The sequence below is a fragment of the Haliotis asinina genome, chromosome 8, assembly GCF_037392515.1.
Source record: "Haliotis asinina isolate JCU_RB_2024 chromosome 8, JCU_Hal_asi_v2, whole genome shotgun sequence".
Classification (NCBI taxonomy): Eukaryota; Metazoa; Mollusca; class Gastropoda; order Lepetellida; family Haliotidae; genus Haliotis; species Haliotis asinina.
In genome coordinates, this window is record NC_090287.1 from 25,601,417 (window position 1) to 25,620,250 (window position 18,834).

The window sequence follows — 18,834 nt, forward strand, 5'->3', positions numbered from 1 at the left end:
AGCTTTAACTCGAGGTCACAAGTGGGGATCGATCCTAGGACTTGTCCCTTACTAGCACAGCACATAAGACAGCTCGCCCACCACGCCCCGTTAGCACTAATGGCATCAACACCATGATGATTTTGAGCTGTAAGTAAGAATGGAAAGTGTATAAATGAGTCAATGAAAGGATATTCAAACAAGATAAAGTGCCCGAACATTATTCACCATCTATGTACTTACCATGACAAGTTTCACCGTTAACTCTCACTCTCTCCACCCCCGCACCCTGTAGGTCCCCACAACGCGCTCCCTCGCCTCGGATGTGCTGAAAATAGTTGATCATTACATCATTTCATCATTATATTAGTTGATGGCATCAATGAAAAGAGGAACATATTTCTTAAAAATATATATATTTCAAAGTACTCACTTTCAGATGTGGGAATAATTCCAGGGACAATTCCACACGATCATATTTTCCCAGTAGTCTAATAACGGTTATTCGCGTGTAAGTGGCCCCTCTCAAATGAGAGTAGGTACCCCCACCCTGACGACAGGTCATTATTTTGACTGATATGGAGCATCTGGTGGTGGGGAGCGCGTTGTGGCATAATATTATAGCAGCAACTCCTACCAATAGTACTGTCACCATTTTCGACATCTTGCCTCAAGTGATCAAAAGTATTGTAACCATACGATTTTATACCACGTACCTGTACGAGCTTCACGTGCACGCGGGCGGCGACGTTTGATCTTTAATTTCAAAGATTAATGTGTCACTATCTTCCTGTCATCGGCGTTCAAAATTAATGTGTCACCATTTTTCAAACAATGCTGCCCATAAGCCAGAAACACACACCTGTTTCTATCAAATAATGTTTACTTTAGTTAGGCATATCGATGCAAATCTAATATAATGGAGGTAAGGTGAAATATCAATACAATGTTGTCTAGTAACTGTGATATTCAGCATCGTGATCATGTTGCTGTCATCACCAGACATTGTCTTGTCAGTTGAATCCGAGATACATTTGTACATAAACTAAACTCGATAATGTAATCGTCTCCACATGAGATGACCTCCCAAAACGTACACTGGTTGTTTAAGATCAGACCCCCGATTTTCATGTTTGACAACAAAATAGAGGTCGTCAAGTAGCCTAATGTCTGTATTACACGTGCAGTGTAGTTTATGAGCATTTCCTGTGAGTTTGAGATGTGATATTTTAGTCCGGATTTGAAAACTTAAACATGGAAGACATTTTACCACAACGTTCAAGATTATCGATGATCTTATCGATGATCTCATATCTTTCAAAGTGTCGTCTGCTGATTTTCCAACCTGAAGTAGGAATTAAAGAAACTAGCATATCAATACCTATATCCATAGTTAGATATTTCCATAAATAATCGGAGCTTTCAGAATATATCATAGTATATAATGAGACACACCGTTTGCTCCAGCCAATGAGCAATGAGGATTTGAAATAGATTTACATGATCAAAAAGGAGTAATAGATTACCCGCTGTCTTTTGTTATTTTAGAAATGACCAAATCTGCTAGTGGGCTATATCTCCACTGCGTGCATAGCGACATTTTCAAAGCAAGATGATAGCGTTTAATCACATAATTCTTAAGTCAAATAGAAATGCACTGAGTGATCATCACCTGAAAAACAAAAGATAAACATAATTTGACAAAATATAACCATTACACACCTTACTTAAATTCAGAAATATCAATCCAATGCAAGCAGATGATCGCAGTTGAAAGAAAACATGCGGCAAAACAGTAATTTATGAAAATATGATTATGATTATAAATATGACCAATGTAAAGATGAGGTAAGGAACAAAAAATACTATTAATTGTACATAGAAACATAAAATCTTTTTATACATAAATATTTGCATTAAATATATGTCTATTACGCAACAAAGTGGACCTGTCGAACACGAATGTTTGCCAGAAAATGATAAATAATGACTTTAACATTGTCAAAAACATACTTTGTTCACAGTTCGTCCCCGTGAAGCCCGTGCCGCACAAACAGAAATAGGTGCCAGGCATACTGTTGCCGGCACTGAAACAGGTTGCATTGTGCTGGCACGGCTTGCTCAGACATCCGTCGATAACTGAAAAATATTGTTTTACCGTGAAGAACACTTCACACACAGACGAAATGCATTCAGATGAAACGCATTGTACACCACGTGAGTATGAGAGTGAATATTGAAAAAACACCGTGTTTTTCATGACTGAGTGAATTTTGTTTTACGCCGCCGTTGCACTCATACAGGGAATCGAAGTTTTCTGTTCCAGCAACAACATAGCGTCTGGTGTAAATCTAATTGTGAACTGATACCTATGTTATTTTTTCTGTGATGTTTTAGAGGCCACAAACTAGGCCCTATAGTGTTGCAAAATATTGGTTCTGGTAGAGGAAATGGTGTAACCTCTGCCCGCTACATTGATTATCCGCCCGCCAATGATTATCGAAAGAGGCGACTGACGGGATCCGGTTGTCAGGCTCACTGACTTAGTTGACACATGGTCGTGCTCGTCTCCAGTGGGCCACACATCATCGGAATAGACGCACGTAACCGGGAGTGGCGAGCTGTGGTCCTCTCCGTTAAAAAGTGGTATTGCGTCTCGACGGCCGATGGCAGAGTGAGAGTGTTTCGAACACGCGGGGAGCGTTTTTAAGATGACTGAGTCCTGGAAAGAGACTCGTGGAGAGGTCCGAGCATAATGGTTTGGGGTGCTATTGCTCTCAGTCACAAACTAGGCCCTATAGTGTTCCAGAATATTGGTTCTGGTAGAGGAAATGGTGTAACCTCTGCCCGCTACATTGATCACGCGCTGAGACCCTTCGTCGTGCCACATTTTGGTCGTCATGGAAACCTTGTCTTCCAGCAGGACAACGAGCGTGCCTATACCTGCAGAGCAGCTAGGGACTTTCTCAGTCAACACAGCATACACATTCTTCAACCTTCAGCCTCAGTCCGCACTTAAATCCAATAGAACACTTGTGAGACGAGATTCAGAGAAGGCTCAATGACGTGCAATCAAGGACGACAGCAGCAGCTGAACACTCTCAGGCGTATCACCGAGTCTGTGCGCAAGCTCCTAAGACATTCATCAACCGTCTCATCAGCTCCATCTACGGACGCAACGCTGTTGTCAACGCTCAAGGAGGCCATACACGTTATCGCACAGGTCGCGCCACCTGTCGTCAGTTTGACGCGTAATTGTCTCAAATTCGTCTTTAAGTATTGGTGATCAAACCTTCTGAAATCTTTCCGACAATCATTATGTTATTTACAATTTCAATTAGCAATTTCAAAAAAGGAGCGACGGGTTTTATTTATTTATTTTTTATTTATGTTTGTGTGTGTGTGATTCATTGTATTATAGATTAAATGAATATTGATGAAATATTAATGAAAATATTTGACACTGTCAAAACTCGTTACACGGATTTTCTTAACCAAGGGTACAGTTTACAAATCACGGATGCATCCAACCATAACAAGTGTTGTTTTAACGGGTCTGCGTTTTGGGAGGCTACCAGAGCTTTGCGAAACGGGCCGTATTCCATAACACTGCATAAACGTCGTGTGGTGGCTGGGATCATAGTGCATTGTGTTCCAATCTCCATTTCAGTTTAATTTCAATGCATTTTAATCCGCATAACAATGATATTATGAATGGTTGTCCTTATATATCTGTACATGTATACTGATAAGTTCGAGGGTACCACTGCACTCATGGATCATTAAATATGGATTATTTACTGTGTCAAAAATGACGAAATGAAACAAATAAGACAAACATGTCTTTCTGTAACACACGACGGACGTATATACTGTAACTAATACGTACATTATAAACCAGCCTTTATGGATAACAACGTCTTCAATTTCGTGAGTGCGACGTTTCGGCAGAGATTCTAGTACCGCTGTTAAGCAAAAACCTATTATGTGTTTGACAACGGTAATAGAACCTTTACCAAAGCCTCGCGCTCGGGAAGTTGCTATCCTAAAAGGTGCCTCTTTTATTCTTCCCAACTTCTAAAATTCCTCTCAAAGAAGTAATACATACGTGTTTCACAGCTCTTTCCAGTAAAACCAGCATTGCATATACAGAAGTACTTATCAGCCATGTAAGGACTTGTAAGACAGCTGGCATTGTGTTGACATGGATTGCTTTGGCATTCGTCGATATCTGATGAAGAAATATCCGACTTATTCTTTTCTCTCCACTCATACTCTAATATGACGTTCAAGTTTTGTCACAAAAGGACTGAACTTCTGAACTTCTGAACTGATTGAACATCATTGTAACAACAACTTTTGAAACGTTTGAAAATATTTTGAATATCTGTAGAGCAAATATGATCAAAGGTCTATTGCAGTTTCACAGGTTCGGTAAAAAAAACATTACTGTTTTGCTTTCACAATAATTGTGTGTCATGGTGTTGTCCTGAGAAGACGGTAATCGCAGAATGCGAAATAGCCTCTGGCACGGTAAGCCTGTGGCTAGTATAAATGCAATTTGGCCAGTAAATCTCCATAGTCACTGGGCCGACACGCTTGTGACTTATCATCTGATCATTGTTACACAAACATCACTCTCTCCGACTTGTTAAGTCATAATACACATTTATATCCTGAAAACTTATGGCGTGATAAATGATGATATTTTACCTTTTTGTTATCTTTTCCTTATAGTTTCTACATTCAAGTATTGAGCTAATGGATTATTTATTGGGCTAGTAACTTTCAGCCATAGCAAGCCCGAGTGGCAAGCAAAATTTGGAAACTCTGTATATAAGGGATATAAAACATGACTCCCTAGCCAATACGTATCGCTCAGTAACGCCAGATGAAACTCTGCCGCAGATTAAAATCTCCCCGCCACACAGCAAAACCCGCTATGATCTAGCAATACCTGGCAATAACTATGCTGGAAAATGCCATGGCTCTTACACCCGGCGCACGGATGTCAGAGATTGTGTGCTGTGGTAGTTGTGTTTTCTAAATTACGTTGGGCACAAACAACAAAACAAACAGTGTATAGGTACAAAGAATAATATAGGACAACATATCCATACTAAGCGGTACAAATAAGCATTTACATCCCGAAGTATGGGCTTCACACGCTACACCCATGTCAGGAATCAAACACGGATCTTTTGCGTGACCAACACCTCAACCACATGACTACCCTACTGTCCGTGGTCAGCGATAGGTCGTGAACATACAATATGTATAGTGTTCAATTTATGAAGACTATTACACATGTTCATTCATTTATTACAAATACCTTCATCACAGAGGCGACCAGCAAATCCCGGGAAACACTTGCATTTGAAGTCAGTGCCATTGCTTTCACACACACCTTGACCACAAGGCGATGTACTGCATGGGTCTAAACATAAACATGTAAAAGAAAGGTAAATATAGCTTTATTGAAAATAACTTGACAAACCCCGAGTACCAACGTCTTAACGAGTCTTTCAGAAGCATGTATTCTGTGGACACTAACACTTTCCCAAATGAATAGTGTGTAATGTCATGGCGTGAAAGCTTGATTCACTCGCCGAATCATACTGACTATAAGTGTAAATGGTGATTTAATTCGTGTAACCCACTCCTCTTGCAGCGCCTGACCTTGTTCAGGTTCGCAGCCCAGCACCTTAACGCAGGTGCCACCCTATTACGATGTGTTTAGCGGGGAAAGATCTAGACTCATTGCTGGTCATGGATTTCTGTGTTGTGCTGCTGTAAGTTCACCGACACCACCTTGCACACCGTGAAGTGTAGGTCTGTGATGGGTACCAAAACTCGGACTCGAGTACCAGGGGATAAAACACTGGAGTGTTGTTCGGTCAGTCATTGTGATGTCATCCCACACCAGAGGTTGACTGTGGATGGATGTTCATTCTGACGTAGCCAGATACATTCATGACAAATGACCAGAAAGGGTAACGCCTCACCGAGTTTAAGTTTATATATGACTATCACATTTTAGGGTATTCCCTACTTTTTGTTTGGAGTATATATGGCTTTAGCCAATAAAAACAAAATACAACAGCGAGTTACATAAATATAATACAACAGTACTGACCAGTAATTTCCATTGTTATTCCAAGACATCTTTCTGCCGAGTGTGCACTGCAAGCACAAGGTATCCTGGTGTACACATTCCATGAAATGGTTGTACTTCATAATTCTTCCGAAAACGGAAAATACAAAAAATAGCCTCATTTATAGAATGGATTTGAATTTTATAATAAAGCATGTCCCAACGGTGCTGAATATGATTATTATTTATTTTCTTTCTTACCTACTGTCATCAAGTGCCTGGAAACATAGATCAAACCGCCCCATCTGGGATGACGTTATGGAGACGTCACTCACAAACTCATTCTGTCCATTTCTGGCAATGCGCACTGGCGGTGAAACTGAGATTTCTTTCAAAGTTGACGCTTTATACGTCAAAGATGTGATGCTTCCGCTGTTCAAACAATATGTAATTTTTGGATATTATCAGTATTTATTGATGTAGGTCTTCATCACCTTATGGTGAAAACGTAATTATAGTAACACGATGTGTTTCACGTATTATTTATGCAATCTGTTAACTATTTTGCAAAATGTAGTTCCCTCTTGAACGTTATAGATATTTAACTATGGATATTTTATCCTATCTATGGGTCTATTAACGTCTGTGAATTTTCTTACCCACTTCGCTTGGTTGCAGAATATATAGGAAAGGAACAGGTTGAATTCTGGAGGCATTGTATTCCTTCACCATCAGGGAATGAGGTAAAGTAGGGCTGATTCTGAGGATAGTAGTCACTATGTAGATTTCACTTAACGTATTTAATAGAACAAATAGAAGTAAATATAGAACATAAGTACAAAAAATACCAAGTAATTACTATCTTCAGAAACGAATCCTGTTTAGTGTAAAGTGAAAAACAGTTGTGAATATTCTATGAATGGATCGCTAAAGGTGTTTATCAAAAAATGTGAATTTGTGTCTTAAACATGTGCATGAGTACCAGCAAATACAATGTTAGCACAGTAGCCCGTCCGCAGACCATCAGGTGTTTCATGCAATGATGAATTATGAGTGTTGAAGGAAATATATGTACTTACTCCAGGCACAACAACAGGGGTCGTACAGTTTATATCTGAAAACAAAAATTGCAGGTGATTCAAGCACATTTATTGACTATCGCTATATTCATGTTGTGTATACATTACACGGAGTCTCAAAGAACACTACCTTTCACTAGTACGATGTAATTTCTGTCATGTCCGTCGTTTCTGCAACAGAGAAGTAAAATTACAGTGGCAGTAAAACCTATAAAGTTTGTTTTATTAGAAATTACCAATAGAATACCAACTGCCTTCCCAAATCAGTTCATTTCAAGGGGATTAATTAACATATGATATTAGTATATTCGGGCTTACACCGTCTCAGTACAGTACAGATTCTACTACTTAGGGCTGAATATAATCCGGGATGCGAACCCCCACTCTCATGACACCTAATCGCCAGCGGTAAAGAACTGGTACTGGTAAAGAACTAGTACTGCTAAAGACTGATAGCCTACATCAGGTACTTTGTTTACTCTCCCGAAAAGTGGAAACTGACACGACGTCCATGGGCCGAATATAAGTTGTACACTGGTCACGAGAGAGGCATTGGTGGGTGTACACATCGAGGGTACATCAACCCATGGGCTCTGAGGGACCAGTGAACAATGTATTTATTTTACCGAACACCTCAATGTTAATTTTGAACGAAAGCATGGGTATCGGATCGTACACTTCAGTCAACAACCAGAGTGAATCAAACGATTCGAATTTTGCATCTTGCGGTTTTTCCCGCAAGCATTGTCTTAGTAAAATCGAAGGAGTGTAATTTCTTATGTTAATGTTCAAAGACACTACATTTGAACGTTTTGTCAAAATATATATGTTGGAATGCCAGGTAAATCATTTCGTAGCCATCGCCAGATTTTGCAGACGACACAAGAATTTTTTTTAGAGTTATCCCCCTTCCTTCGATTTGCATTCGCAAAACATCAGTAATGTCAGTGCATCATGAGTGATACAATGTTGTTCGAGATAAAGAAGTACTACCTCGAAGTACCGAATGAGTTGCCATTGGCAGCGGGGTACCCTTGCTTGGAAGTGGGGTACATTGAAAACAATAGAAGAACGTTTAGCCAATCAGAAAACGACATTTATGTGTGAGGTAAGATACTGAATTATGATGTGATCACAACGACGGTTGACACACACTAAAAATAGTTGCGTTGCTAGCGAGATTGTGAGAGACTCTCTATGTTATAATATCGCCAGTGTCAAACCATTTAAGCTGAGTGTCAGTCTGCACACACGATCTGACGCAGACCTTGTGCCCTGCATCATGTCCAGCCAGCCCCAAGGGAAGGAGGACGAACTCCAGCTGTACCAGCCCCATGCTGATTAAGGGGTTCTACAGCCTCTACTGACTTAAATCACTCGAGTAACAATCAGTCAATGATATAAGTTAAATGTTTGTTCCTCGTGTTCTTTTAATTTCCTGTTGAGGAATGAAAGAGTATAATATTTATATAAAAGATATGACTTCACTCAGTTTGGCTTTTTTTCTGTAGAAAGTAGTAAATTCTTTGTCCTCAGTCGTCAAGTTCAATTTCGAACATATTGTTAAGTATTAATTGCTCTCACCACGAACCCACATATTAATAGCACAGTTAGAATTGACTCATGTTCGGTTTACCCTTTGTCGTCTGTAACCAGTGCACCGAGGACATAGGTTCCCACATCAGACTTTTCTGTGCGCCATTGTACAATGGTGTACTTGACGTCATCACTCGTACGATTCATGTCGGATTTCAGTGGTGGGATGACAAACGTTCGACTTGGAATAGACCTCACATGGAAGAAATCCACTTTACTGAAATAAACATTTAAAAACATATATAATGATGGAACTGCTTGTCTTTATGTGCAAAGGGAATGATACACTATCAAACACAGTGCGTACCTTGAAGCTGAGTTGTATGGCTTGGCATAGAGAGGGATTTCCAAAGTTGAACCAGCATAAACATAGAACACGTGTTGACTACTCTTCGTGGGAGCAACAAATTCCGGCGCCTCTATGACTTTCAGAGTCTGTATCATGAACTGAAAGTATAATGACAAATAAGAAACGTCATCATAAGACTGAGTCTTTAAACGGAATTTAGTAAGAATATACTCCGAAACATCGGTTTCCTCAAATAATGAAGATGATCTCCATTTGTCACCTTAAGACCTGTAAGCCTGTAAGCCTTACGAGGCACTACTTCCGGTACTTAGCTGGTTTCTGGCTCCTTTGCGCACACCATCTTGCCATGTGGGAGACGTAGCCCAGCTTACTTCCGGTATCACATTTCCTTTGACAAGCGTATATTCAAGAACTAGTTTTGGTTTCAGATTGCGCGACCGCCAAATACTACTTTACTAGATCGGACTAAATGTACCATGCCAAGCTGTCAGAGGTGTTGACAGTCGTGATAGTTGGCTAATTTGGAGATGTTTACATCGGAAATTTGATATTCCTGCAAGGATCATCGGTTCCTTACTGTCATCTGACCATCAGACCATACGAAAAGGTATGGACAGTTGATTCTCACCTGAAGTAAACTCATGGGTAAAAGAAAGTGAACTCTTTTTATTTTGAATTTTTGTCAAAGTTGTTCAAGTCAAGTAAAATCCTTTTACACCGAAACGGTTCGCCAACTGATCAGCTGACTGATCAGCATGCTAGCTGTGTAGAAATGGCAAAAACGCCATGCATCTCAGCTGACAGAAAACCACTGAAATTATGCTACGGCGAACAGCGTATAGAGAGAGGGGTACGAGGCAGATGAGCAGTACAGTAATATTGCAAGGGCCCTAAACTGTACAATTCATCATCAGGCTGTTCCAGCAGACTGGGAGCACCCAAGACAGGTCACGATCAGGCAGGCCACGTGTGATGACCCCACAGGAAGACCGCCATCAGAGTACTCTTCATCTGCGCAACCGGGTCATCACGTGCACGGCAACGGAAACGGTGGCAACGGCTCTAGGACATGTCATCAGCCGACGTACTATGCTACGACGACTACGTGCAGCAGGTATCAGAGGTATCGTTGTCCTCTTCGTGGAATGGCATTGAAGCAGGAACGTCGTCCTCATAGCTTACAGTGAGCAAGGGCTTTACGTCGCTGACTGGTACGGAACTGGCAGTGAGTTATTACGGACAAAGCCGATTCACCATGTTCCATAATGATGGCCGGGTGCGAATATACCGTCGTAAAGGGGAAGGAAAGAAGAGAATCCTTTTGGATGGGGTACTGTGGTGGTGTGGGGAGGATGTTGTGGGAATCAACGTACACTGATTGGTCATAATACGTGGAAACTTGAACTCTCTCTCGGAGATACAGAGACGACATTCTCCAGCGCGTGACAATACCATTCCTTCGCCAGCAACATCAGGGAACACTTCTGCAGCACTATAACGCCAGACCCCAACACGGCGCCAATAGTGCAGAACTTCTGTTTTTCCATGGCCAGCACGCTCACCGGACTTACACACCATAGAGCACTTGTGATATCACCTGATTCGCCAGGTGAGAAGACGACTACGACTCCTAGGGAGAAGAATTTGCAAACGCTCTCAGGAACGAGTGGCATAGGATTCGGAATGACTTCATTCGTTGGCTGACGACATCGATGAGACGGGAGTCTGGGCGTGTACTGATGCTGGAGGTTGCCACACTCTTTACTAAGGATGTGTGGCCAGAAAATGGAAATAACAGGAATTCCATGACTGGTTCTTGTTGCATTTATGAACTGTGCTATTCCTATCCCTCTGTCCATTACATGACACTTGCTATGATGAATGTCTCAAAGACACTGTTGGTGCAATATCCCAGATGCTGGCTTCATTGAATATACTATTACGTAAAAACATTGTATGCTTTGCATTGATTTTATCTATCACTAATAAGGGTGTTCACTTTCTTACATACTAGTTTAGTAAGCTCTCGTGAAGAGCCGTGACTTGCTTACGGGCTATATACAATTACATTTCTTGTATTGTGTGGGTAACACGTTACCTGAACTGCTACATCGCTGATCGACTCAACATATCCATTTAAGAAAAACGGATATGGGTCACCCTTCCGTATCATAGGCTTCGAGTTATAGTCACTGACCATCACGGCGATAGCTCCAAATCCCCCATCAAAGAAGCGATCAGCTTCAAAGGCCTTGATTTCGATGCTGCAGTCCTAGGATCAATGACACGATCACTCTCAAGCATTTGGATACATACATATGTTATATAACATTAATTTGATATTTGATTATATCCATCCATTAATAACCCTTGAAGTTAGAATTGATTTTCATGCTTGTTGTAGGGGGCGACTAACGGGATCGGTTGGTCAGGCTCGCTGACTTAGTTGACATATGTAATCATATCATAGATTGATGCTCATGCTGTTGATCACTGGATTGTCTGTTCCACACTCAATTATTCACAGACCGCCGCCACATAGCTGGAATATTGCTGTGTGTTGCGTTAAACAAGAGACAAGCCAACCGTTGAGTTATTGCTACTTTCTGAATCAGTTTAGCATATCGCTTTGAGCTACAGAAGAAACTACCTCATTTATAGTGACGTTGTCCAGTGGATGTATACCGCCGGCATTTATGAACAGTGCCACCCGACACTGCACAAGATCGCCATCGCTGTCCCACGTTGCGAGTTTGATGGTTGTTACACTGTTCAGGAGAACTCTGGAAGACATACAGTAGAGGTGGGATTGGAAACTTTTCAAATCAGTGTCTTAAAGGGTCTGAGAGAGAAGTCATTAAATACTCCATGTTCCTAAATTCTGATGTATATCTCACACAAGATGTGTTTACACAATGTCATTTGGAAAGTGGTCAGATGTAAGATATGTTATATTTTTGATTTCACTAAAAAGAAGTCGCGATGGCGGAGCGGGTTAGGCGACTGACTTTGTGTGCTGGCGATTAGGTGTCTGACTCTCAGGGTGTGGGTTAGAATCACAGATGGGAATCAACTCAAAAAAGTACTACAATTTGTACTTTACTACGAGAGTGTAGTCCCAAATATACCATATGTTACACATGAGATCTAATTTTGAAACAAATTTACGAGTATTTTAAAAATATTTAAATCTGTATAAAAAGATGACATGATATAACATATGATTAAAAACTGACCCAGGAAACTGTAGAGGAATTACAATACTTAATGTAATCAGCAATGTGTTTTTAACGATTATAAATGACAGCACTAATTTTTGGATGGATTCACAAGATCGGATTTCTGAAACCCAGGCCGGCTTTACTGAAGTTTATACAACTAGCGAGCAACCTCTTACCCCTCACTCTTCCATTAACTCATACGTATATAAGAAAGACAAATGCAAATTTTAATCCACCCATTCATCATCCACCCATACAAACATCCAATATCCACCATCCATCGAACATCCATCCTTCCATCCATAAATACAAAACAAAATTCAACTCCACGAGATATTCTTACTGACTTACTTGTATAAGGGTTTGAACATCACAACCGGACTGACGTTCGCCTGCATGGTGTCATTTCTTTGGTTTGTGTTTATCTTTGCTTGGAGATGAAACAGCGTGTCCCCTCTGTAGTTATAATCATAGGCTTTCCAGGAGGAACCACTCAGCCTTCAATAAACATGAACATGATTTGTTAATAGCAACCCCACGGTTAAAGTAGATTATCATGGCAGGTACACTTTGTTACTGGCTTTTAATGACAATACGTACTCGTACTCCTCAGTCTGTGAGGGATTCGGATGGCATAAGATGCCGCAACTATTCCTTGTTCATCGTTGTATTCGTTGGGTATGCCAGACACCTACAATCGAGGGTTCATGTTCCGGTCGCCAAGGTAATTTTGTGGGGTATTTGTTTGTTTGTCAACATATCTTCTCGTGAGTTTCTCCACAGTGGTAAACATCTACCAATCCTTCGAAATTACCTCACACCTGATACTATCACGACATGTTGCAGCCAAGGAGGCGGTAACTGGTTTTACCCACTCCGTTGACAAGATATTTGTCAACGAACGCTGTGTGGAATTAACATCACTGTGAACTATGACGAAAGTATTGCAACCAAGGAGGCGGTATTTTATTTTACCCACTCCGGTGACAAGATATTTGCCAACGAACTCTGCGAGGAATTAACATCACTGTGATAGCTCCTTATAATGCGAAGCGACAGATGCAATGTAAGAACGAACATCTTAAAGATTGATATTCTTCAAATTTCATTATGCAATAACTGTCATCCATAACATAAACGAATATCTACACGTTTTCTAAAAGAGAAACGAAACCACGATTTTGATTATTCGTTAATGTTCAAAATATACACTGGGCATAATGTCTATTTATCTTAAACTGTTTTGAAGCGATCGAAGTTACAGATGCACTGAAGTAGCTTCAGAACCCGTCTTGCTACAATGTCCTGGTGACCCGCCCAAATTATGATACAGTGCCAAATCAAAGAAACTTAATTGGAGCATTTGGTACTTTTGTTTTGGAAATCGACGAATGGAGCATCGTTCCTGTTGGGTTTCGCAGCAACAACAGAAGGGTAACACACTTACACAATATCGGTGTATTGAGCTGCAGGCTTGACCTCCAAAATGATTTGAGCGACTTCCTGTTCCCATCGGAGCGGCATATTCACTGCTTCTATTACTTCAGTTACCATTCCCTTCGATACTTCGTCAGATATTTGACTGTAACTGACGTTATGGCGCTCGTAGTAAGTCTCCGAAGTCCAGTTTCCAAAATATAAATCTCCATACATGTCTAGCATGTGCCTCCGAGTTACGATTGAGCTTCTTCCGAGATCGTTGATAGAGCAGGTCACTCCACATGGCCCTTTGTCCAAAACCCATCCGGTAACTGCAGTTAACTCAATCTGGAACGAAAGAAGAAAGCCTTGCTCAAATGTGCAATTGGTAATAGTCAGTATTATTTGTAGATATTCATTTTGTTTTCAGAGAACACCATTTAAACGAAGGGCATAGTCCATCCAAAGATAAATATGCATTTGACAATCTGTGTCTTTGTCATCAAGAATTTAAGTCATTTGTTGTCAATAATCTTTGGATTGAATCGCAGTTCCTTTAGTATGTATTGGGGGATTTTTCGGAATGTCTTCAGTTAGCAAAATGCCACATATCATACCATGGTAACAACCTAAACAAAATATTCTGAAGATAGCTATATTTTCCATAAATTAAGCCATTTAATTTTCGAGGCTGGTGTTCATGAGTGCTGACCTGTCTTTGAAGACATACATCAGTTTACAGTTTTGTTATATTATGTACCGCCTTGTCATCTCAGCTTTTACTATGCTGTTACAATGACGCATTGGGCAGCTAAATGTTGTAACTGCCACTCAGAATGTAACGACTGACAAGCAAAAATATCAACTTTCAGTTAATAAGTGGTTTGTGTTCATGGGAATATTGATTGATTTTGATTGATTGACTTTATTTAACTGACTGGATAAATGCATTTACGGCTACAACCAGTTATGATATGTCATATTTCATTCTGGATACACACAGCAGTGGTTCATAAACTGTGCAAAGATGCATACACAACCAGTCAACATGCAAGACCAGTAGTTAATTCATAAATATGACATTATAAAGTAAAAGATACCTGATACGCATTTGGATTGGATGTATTTACAACCTTGAAAGTCAGCGACCCTCCCATAAAGTTGTTATTCTGAGCCCAAACCCCCAACTGGGTGGCCAGAAGCAACGGCCACATCCACGTCATACTCATTATGAATCTTGTCCGGAACAATTCTCAAAGGTTGGATTTTGAGGATACGCCACAGTCGTCTGAAATTAGACGAATGTATATTTTATACAGATTTTATTAACAGCTGTATTAAAGATGAATCATGTGTATTTAATTATAATGTCCCCGCCAAGATGATATGCAATTTCACCCAAGAAGAAGGATCCCCTACCTTTCACTTGCTTACTGTCTTCACCTTCAGTCCTCCGTCGTCCACTGGCTTGTCTGTTTAGAAACGTCTAGACATATAAGGGTTGATTTAAACATGAATCCTGTGTATTTAATTACTGGATCCTTTCAGAATAATCTGTAAATCTGATCCAAGATGGACCCTCTACCCTTTACTTGTTGCTGTCTTCAACCTCAATCCCCAGTCGTTCACTGGCGTGTCTAGTTACTAACGTCTAGACAATCCAGGATTGTATCTCGGCAATACAGGAATAACTAGTAGTATTATCTAAAGCTAACAGAGTAATAAGGGAGGTCTCTTTGTTGATGTATGTCTCTATGAGATAAAAAAGAATCGATTGAAGTTTTATCTAAAGCATCCCTAATCCATTTTGTGACAACTAAATCGTCCACTTTACATATTTACCTTTAAAATATTGTCTGTATATCATGGGCTCCTTTGGTGGTGGAACTTCTGAACGAAGAATGTCACACAGACAAATAAATATCTCAGGCTGAGTTAGTGAATTGTGTGGATATTAATGCTGAAGGAGAGAGTAAAGAAAGGAAGGTCGCACAGGGTGAAACCCCCGGTGAACACCCTGATAGCTAAGGTACATAATCTTTCATTTGGCCTTGGGCTGTTAGACCCCCGGTGAGGGATATAGTATCTCCAGTGCGAGAGGCTCCCCACAAGGTTTGAATGAGGGAAGTTGCCTTGGTCGTCGACTGATTACACAGGACAGGCGAACAGACGAACAAAGTTCTCACTCATTTTTCTTTTTTTTTGTGACATACAGGGTGTCCTATAGGATTATCAATGCAGCATTCCGATGAGTTGTATCAGGTCAGGTTGTATAGGACTGAACACTGCTATGAAATAACACTGAATCAGAATATGATATGATATAGGATATTTGATATAGGATATTTATATAGCGCACATATCCACGTACTAGTGCATGCTCAAGGCGCTGGTATTTTTTCCCTCGATCACTGGATGTCAATCTCAACAGCACATGGTATTTCAGTCTCAACTCCCTGGTGAGTATACAACTCTTGCTGCCACTAGGCGCACCGAGTTTAGTGTGACTCTCTCATCCTAACGAGGTACCCAATTGACAGCTGGGTGGACTGGGATACATAGTCACAGCACTTTGTACAAGTTTACGAAATGAAATAGAAATGAAATTAGGACAACGGTGCAGTTGACGCTACTAGGGGAGCAAGAATACGAGATCGTTTATCGGCGTATAGACCAAGGCACATTTCTCGATGTCGCTTGGGATTTGAGAATGGACAAATTGTATAACGGCGGCGATGTGAGGCTTTTTCTCTACTAGTGCACAAATGACATGGAGCAAGTGTTGATCACTCTGGGGCGAGACATGACTCGTGCACCTTCAGGTCACACACACACGCACTCACATGCGGGCTCGCACGCACAGACACACTCACGTGACCTACATCCCCGGATTAAACAGACATGCTCCAAATGAAACGTCCAATAACGACTCGGTTCTTTCTATCCCATTCTTCCTACAGGACAGCACTACGTTCGTTGAGAGTTGTCGGTGATTGTGGTATGAAACTGAAAACAAAGTTCATGTCAGCGTAGATATGGCACAATAGGTGTGCTCGACTGCCAAGTAGGTTCTGATTTTGTATCCTCACTCTGACACTCTAGCTCTCTGAACCTCATCTCCACTTTTAAGGCACCATGACCACGGTTCCATATTGGTTCTCACTCTAGTCCCTCTACTTCTACAATGTCAGTCTATCGACAACGCGATTGTAATCTGCTAATTTACTAACGTGTCACGATTCTCTCTCTTCCTCTAACCTCTAATAAACCAACTGGTCACGGCCGTTCTTGACGTAACAGACACCGCAATAAGTGCAACAATATCAGAACAGCTTTCAGTCTAACTCTCATCGCTGAAGCTAATAGCTACACAGTTCACTATAAATTTCTATTTTTCCGGCCAACATCATGAATAAAGTTTCCCCTTGAAATACAAGAAATGGAATAATTATTTTCTAAATCCATATCCGGTCATGCAAGCAAAACGTATATAACCGGTTGTTAACCATGGTATAAATTAACAGAGAAATTCAAGAGGTCAGTACGTGTTAGAAGCGCCAGTAAATGGCTGCGATTGAGCACGAAGGTGAGTTGTGTGGAACGTGTACACTTTACTCCAATAGTTGGTTACAGGTGTTCTAAAACGTAACAAACAAGGCGTTTAAAAACTCAGTTATGATTTAGTGAGGGTTCTGCTCTTCTGCGGTAACTGGCCAAAATTGCTAAATGAGTACCTGTTAGTCGACCGAAAATCCTTATTAGATTGTTTTAATATGTGGTTACACTTCCTTCAATTTGGTGTGGTCAGTTGAGTGTAGAGGCCGATAATGTGGAAACAAATAATGTACCTATACATCGTATAGTCATATATCATGTTTACTTATTGCACCAGTTGTGAACCAAATATGCTCAGCATTGTATGTGTGACTATATAATATACTCATGGAAAAATTTAAGGGAACGCATGATATAGCCGTGACTTTTAATCTTTGAAACAGTAAGAGAAAAGTTCATACAGATGAAAAGGCTTATATCAAGTGATGAAAATCAATATCGGGTGTGTCCCCCATGTCTCTGGAGAACTGCTTGGCATCGTCGTGGCATGCTGCGAATGAGTGTACAGATGGTACCAATCGGAATTCTACGCCATTCTTCCTGGAGAGCCACGAAAAGTTCATCCAAATTGTTGGGTTGAACAGGTCTGTCCCGAACATTGCGGCCAAGAACATCCCAAAGATGTTCGATGGGGTTAAGGTCAGGACTACTAGCCGGCCATTGCAACACCCGGACACCCGCAGCCCTCAGTCTGTCCCGATAAACATGAGCGGTGTGAGGGCGGGCATTGCCATGCTGGAACTCGAACATTCGACCTGTTGTACGCGCAAAAGGGATCACAGTCGGGTTCAAGATCTCATCACGATATCGTACACCTGTTATCCTGCCATCAACACGCACAAGATCTGTTTTGTGGTTAAAGGGAAACCCGCCCCACACCATAACAGAGCCCCTCCAAAATGATCATGATGTTTAATGGTGCAGGCACTGTGACGTTCCCCAACGCGTCTCCAAACTCGAATTCGACCGTCATTATGGTCAAGGGTGTACCTGCTCTCATCACTAAACATGGTGTTTCTCCATTGACGTACGGTTCTTCCTCCACGGTTCCGTGCCCACTGCAGTCTCAAGCGCTTGTGTTGCTCAGTCATGTTGATTCTAGCCAATGGACTACGACTTTTTAGACCAGCCGATTTAAGACGATTACGCATTGTACGTGAACAAATTCTGACGTTTGTTCTTCGCCTGAATTCCGTATTGATTTTGGAGGATTTGAACCTGTCTCGCAGAGCAATAAGGAGTAGGGTCCGGTCATCCCGTGGGGTGGTTTTCTTTTCCTGTCCCCGACCACGCCTCATTTTGACGTCACCAGTCGCTCTATAGAGATTCCAAAGTCTGGATATCACGCTAACAGACTTTTGAAAAGGTGTTGCAACCTGTCCTAATGAGCTTCCACCATTAACCATGCCAGTTGCCTCCCATTTCTGTGCCAAAGTTAAGTACTGTCTCGCCATGTTAACAATGTTTTTAACCGTTGTGTTTGACAGTGCACATACACGGCACGTGTAAATCTAAGTGCAT

At 41.0% G+C, this 18,834-nt stretch overlaps 1 protein-coding gene across 1 annotated transcript; it reads right to left on the minus strand.

The window, feature by feature from the left end:
- Positions 1 to 1,647: 1,647 nt before the first annotated feature.
- Positions 1,648 to 15,421, minus strand: LOC137295171 (uncharacterized). The gene is made up of 17 exons (XM_067826488.1): positions 15,118 to 15,421; positions 14,799 to 14,986; positions 13,727 to 14,046; positions 12,631 to 12,777; positions 11,709 to 11,841; positions 11,157 to 11,330; positions 9,056 to 9,195; positions 8,789 to 8,965; positions 7,283 to 7,323; positions 7,153 to 7,187; positions 6,733 to 6,833; positions 6,335 to 6,505; positions 6,116 to 6,162; positions 5,312 to 5,416; positions 4,088 to 4,210; positions 1,977 to 2,118; positions 1,648 to 1,651 (listed from the first exon to the last, which is right to left on the minus strand). The coding sequence occupies exons 2-17, from the start codon at positions 14,925 to 14,927 to the stop codon at positions 1,648 to 1,650; spliced, it is 1,989 nt and encodes a 662-aa protein (XP_067682589.1). The 5' UTR covers positions 14,928 to 14,986; positions 15,118 to 15,421.
- Positions 15,422 to 18,834: the final 3,413 nt, after the last annotated feature.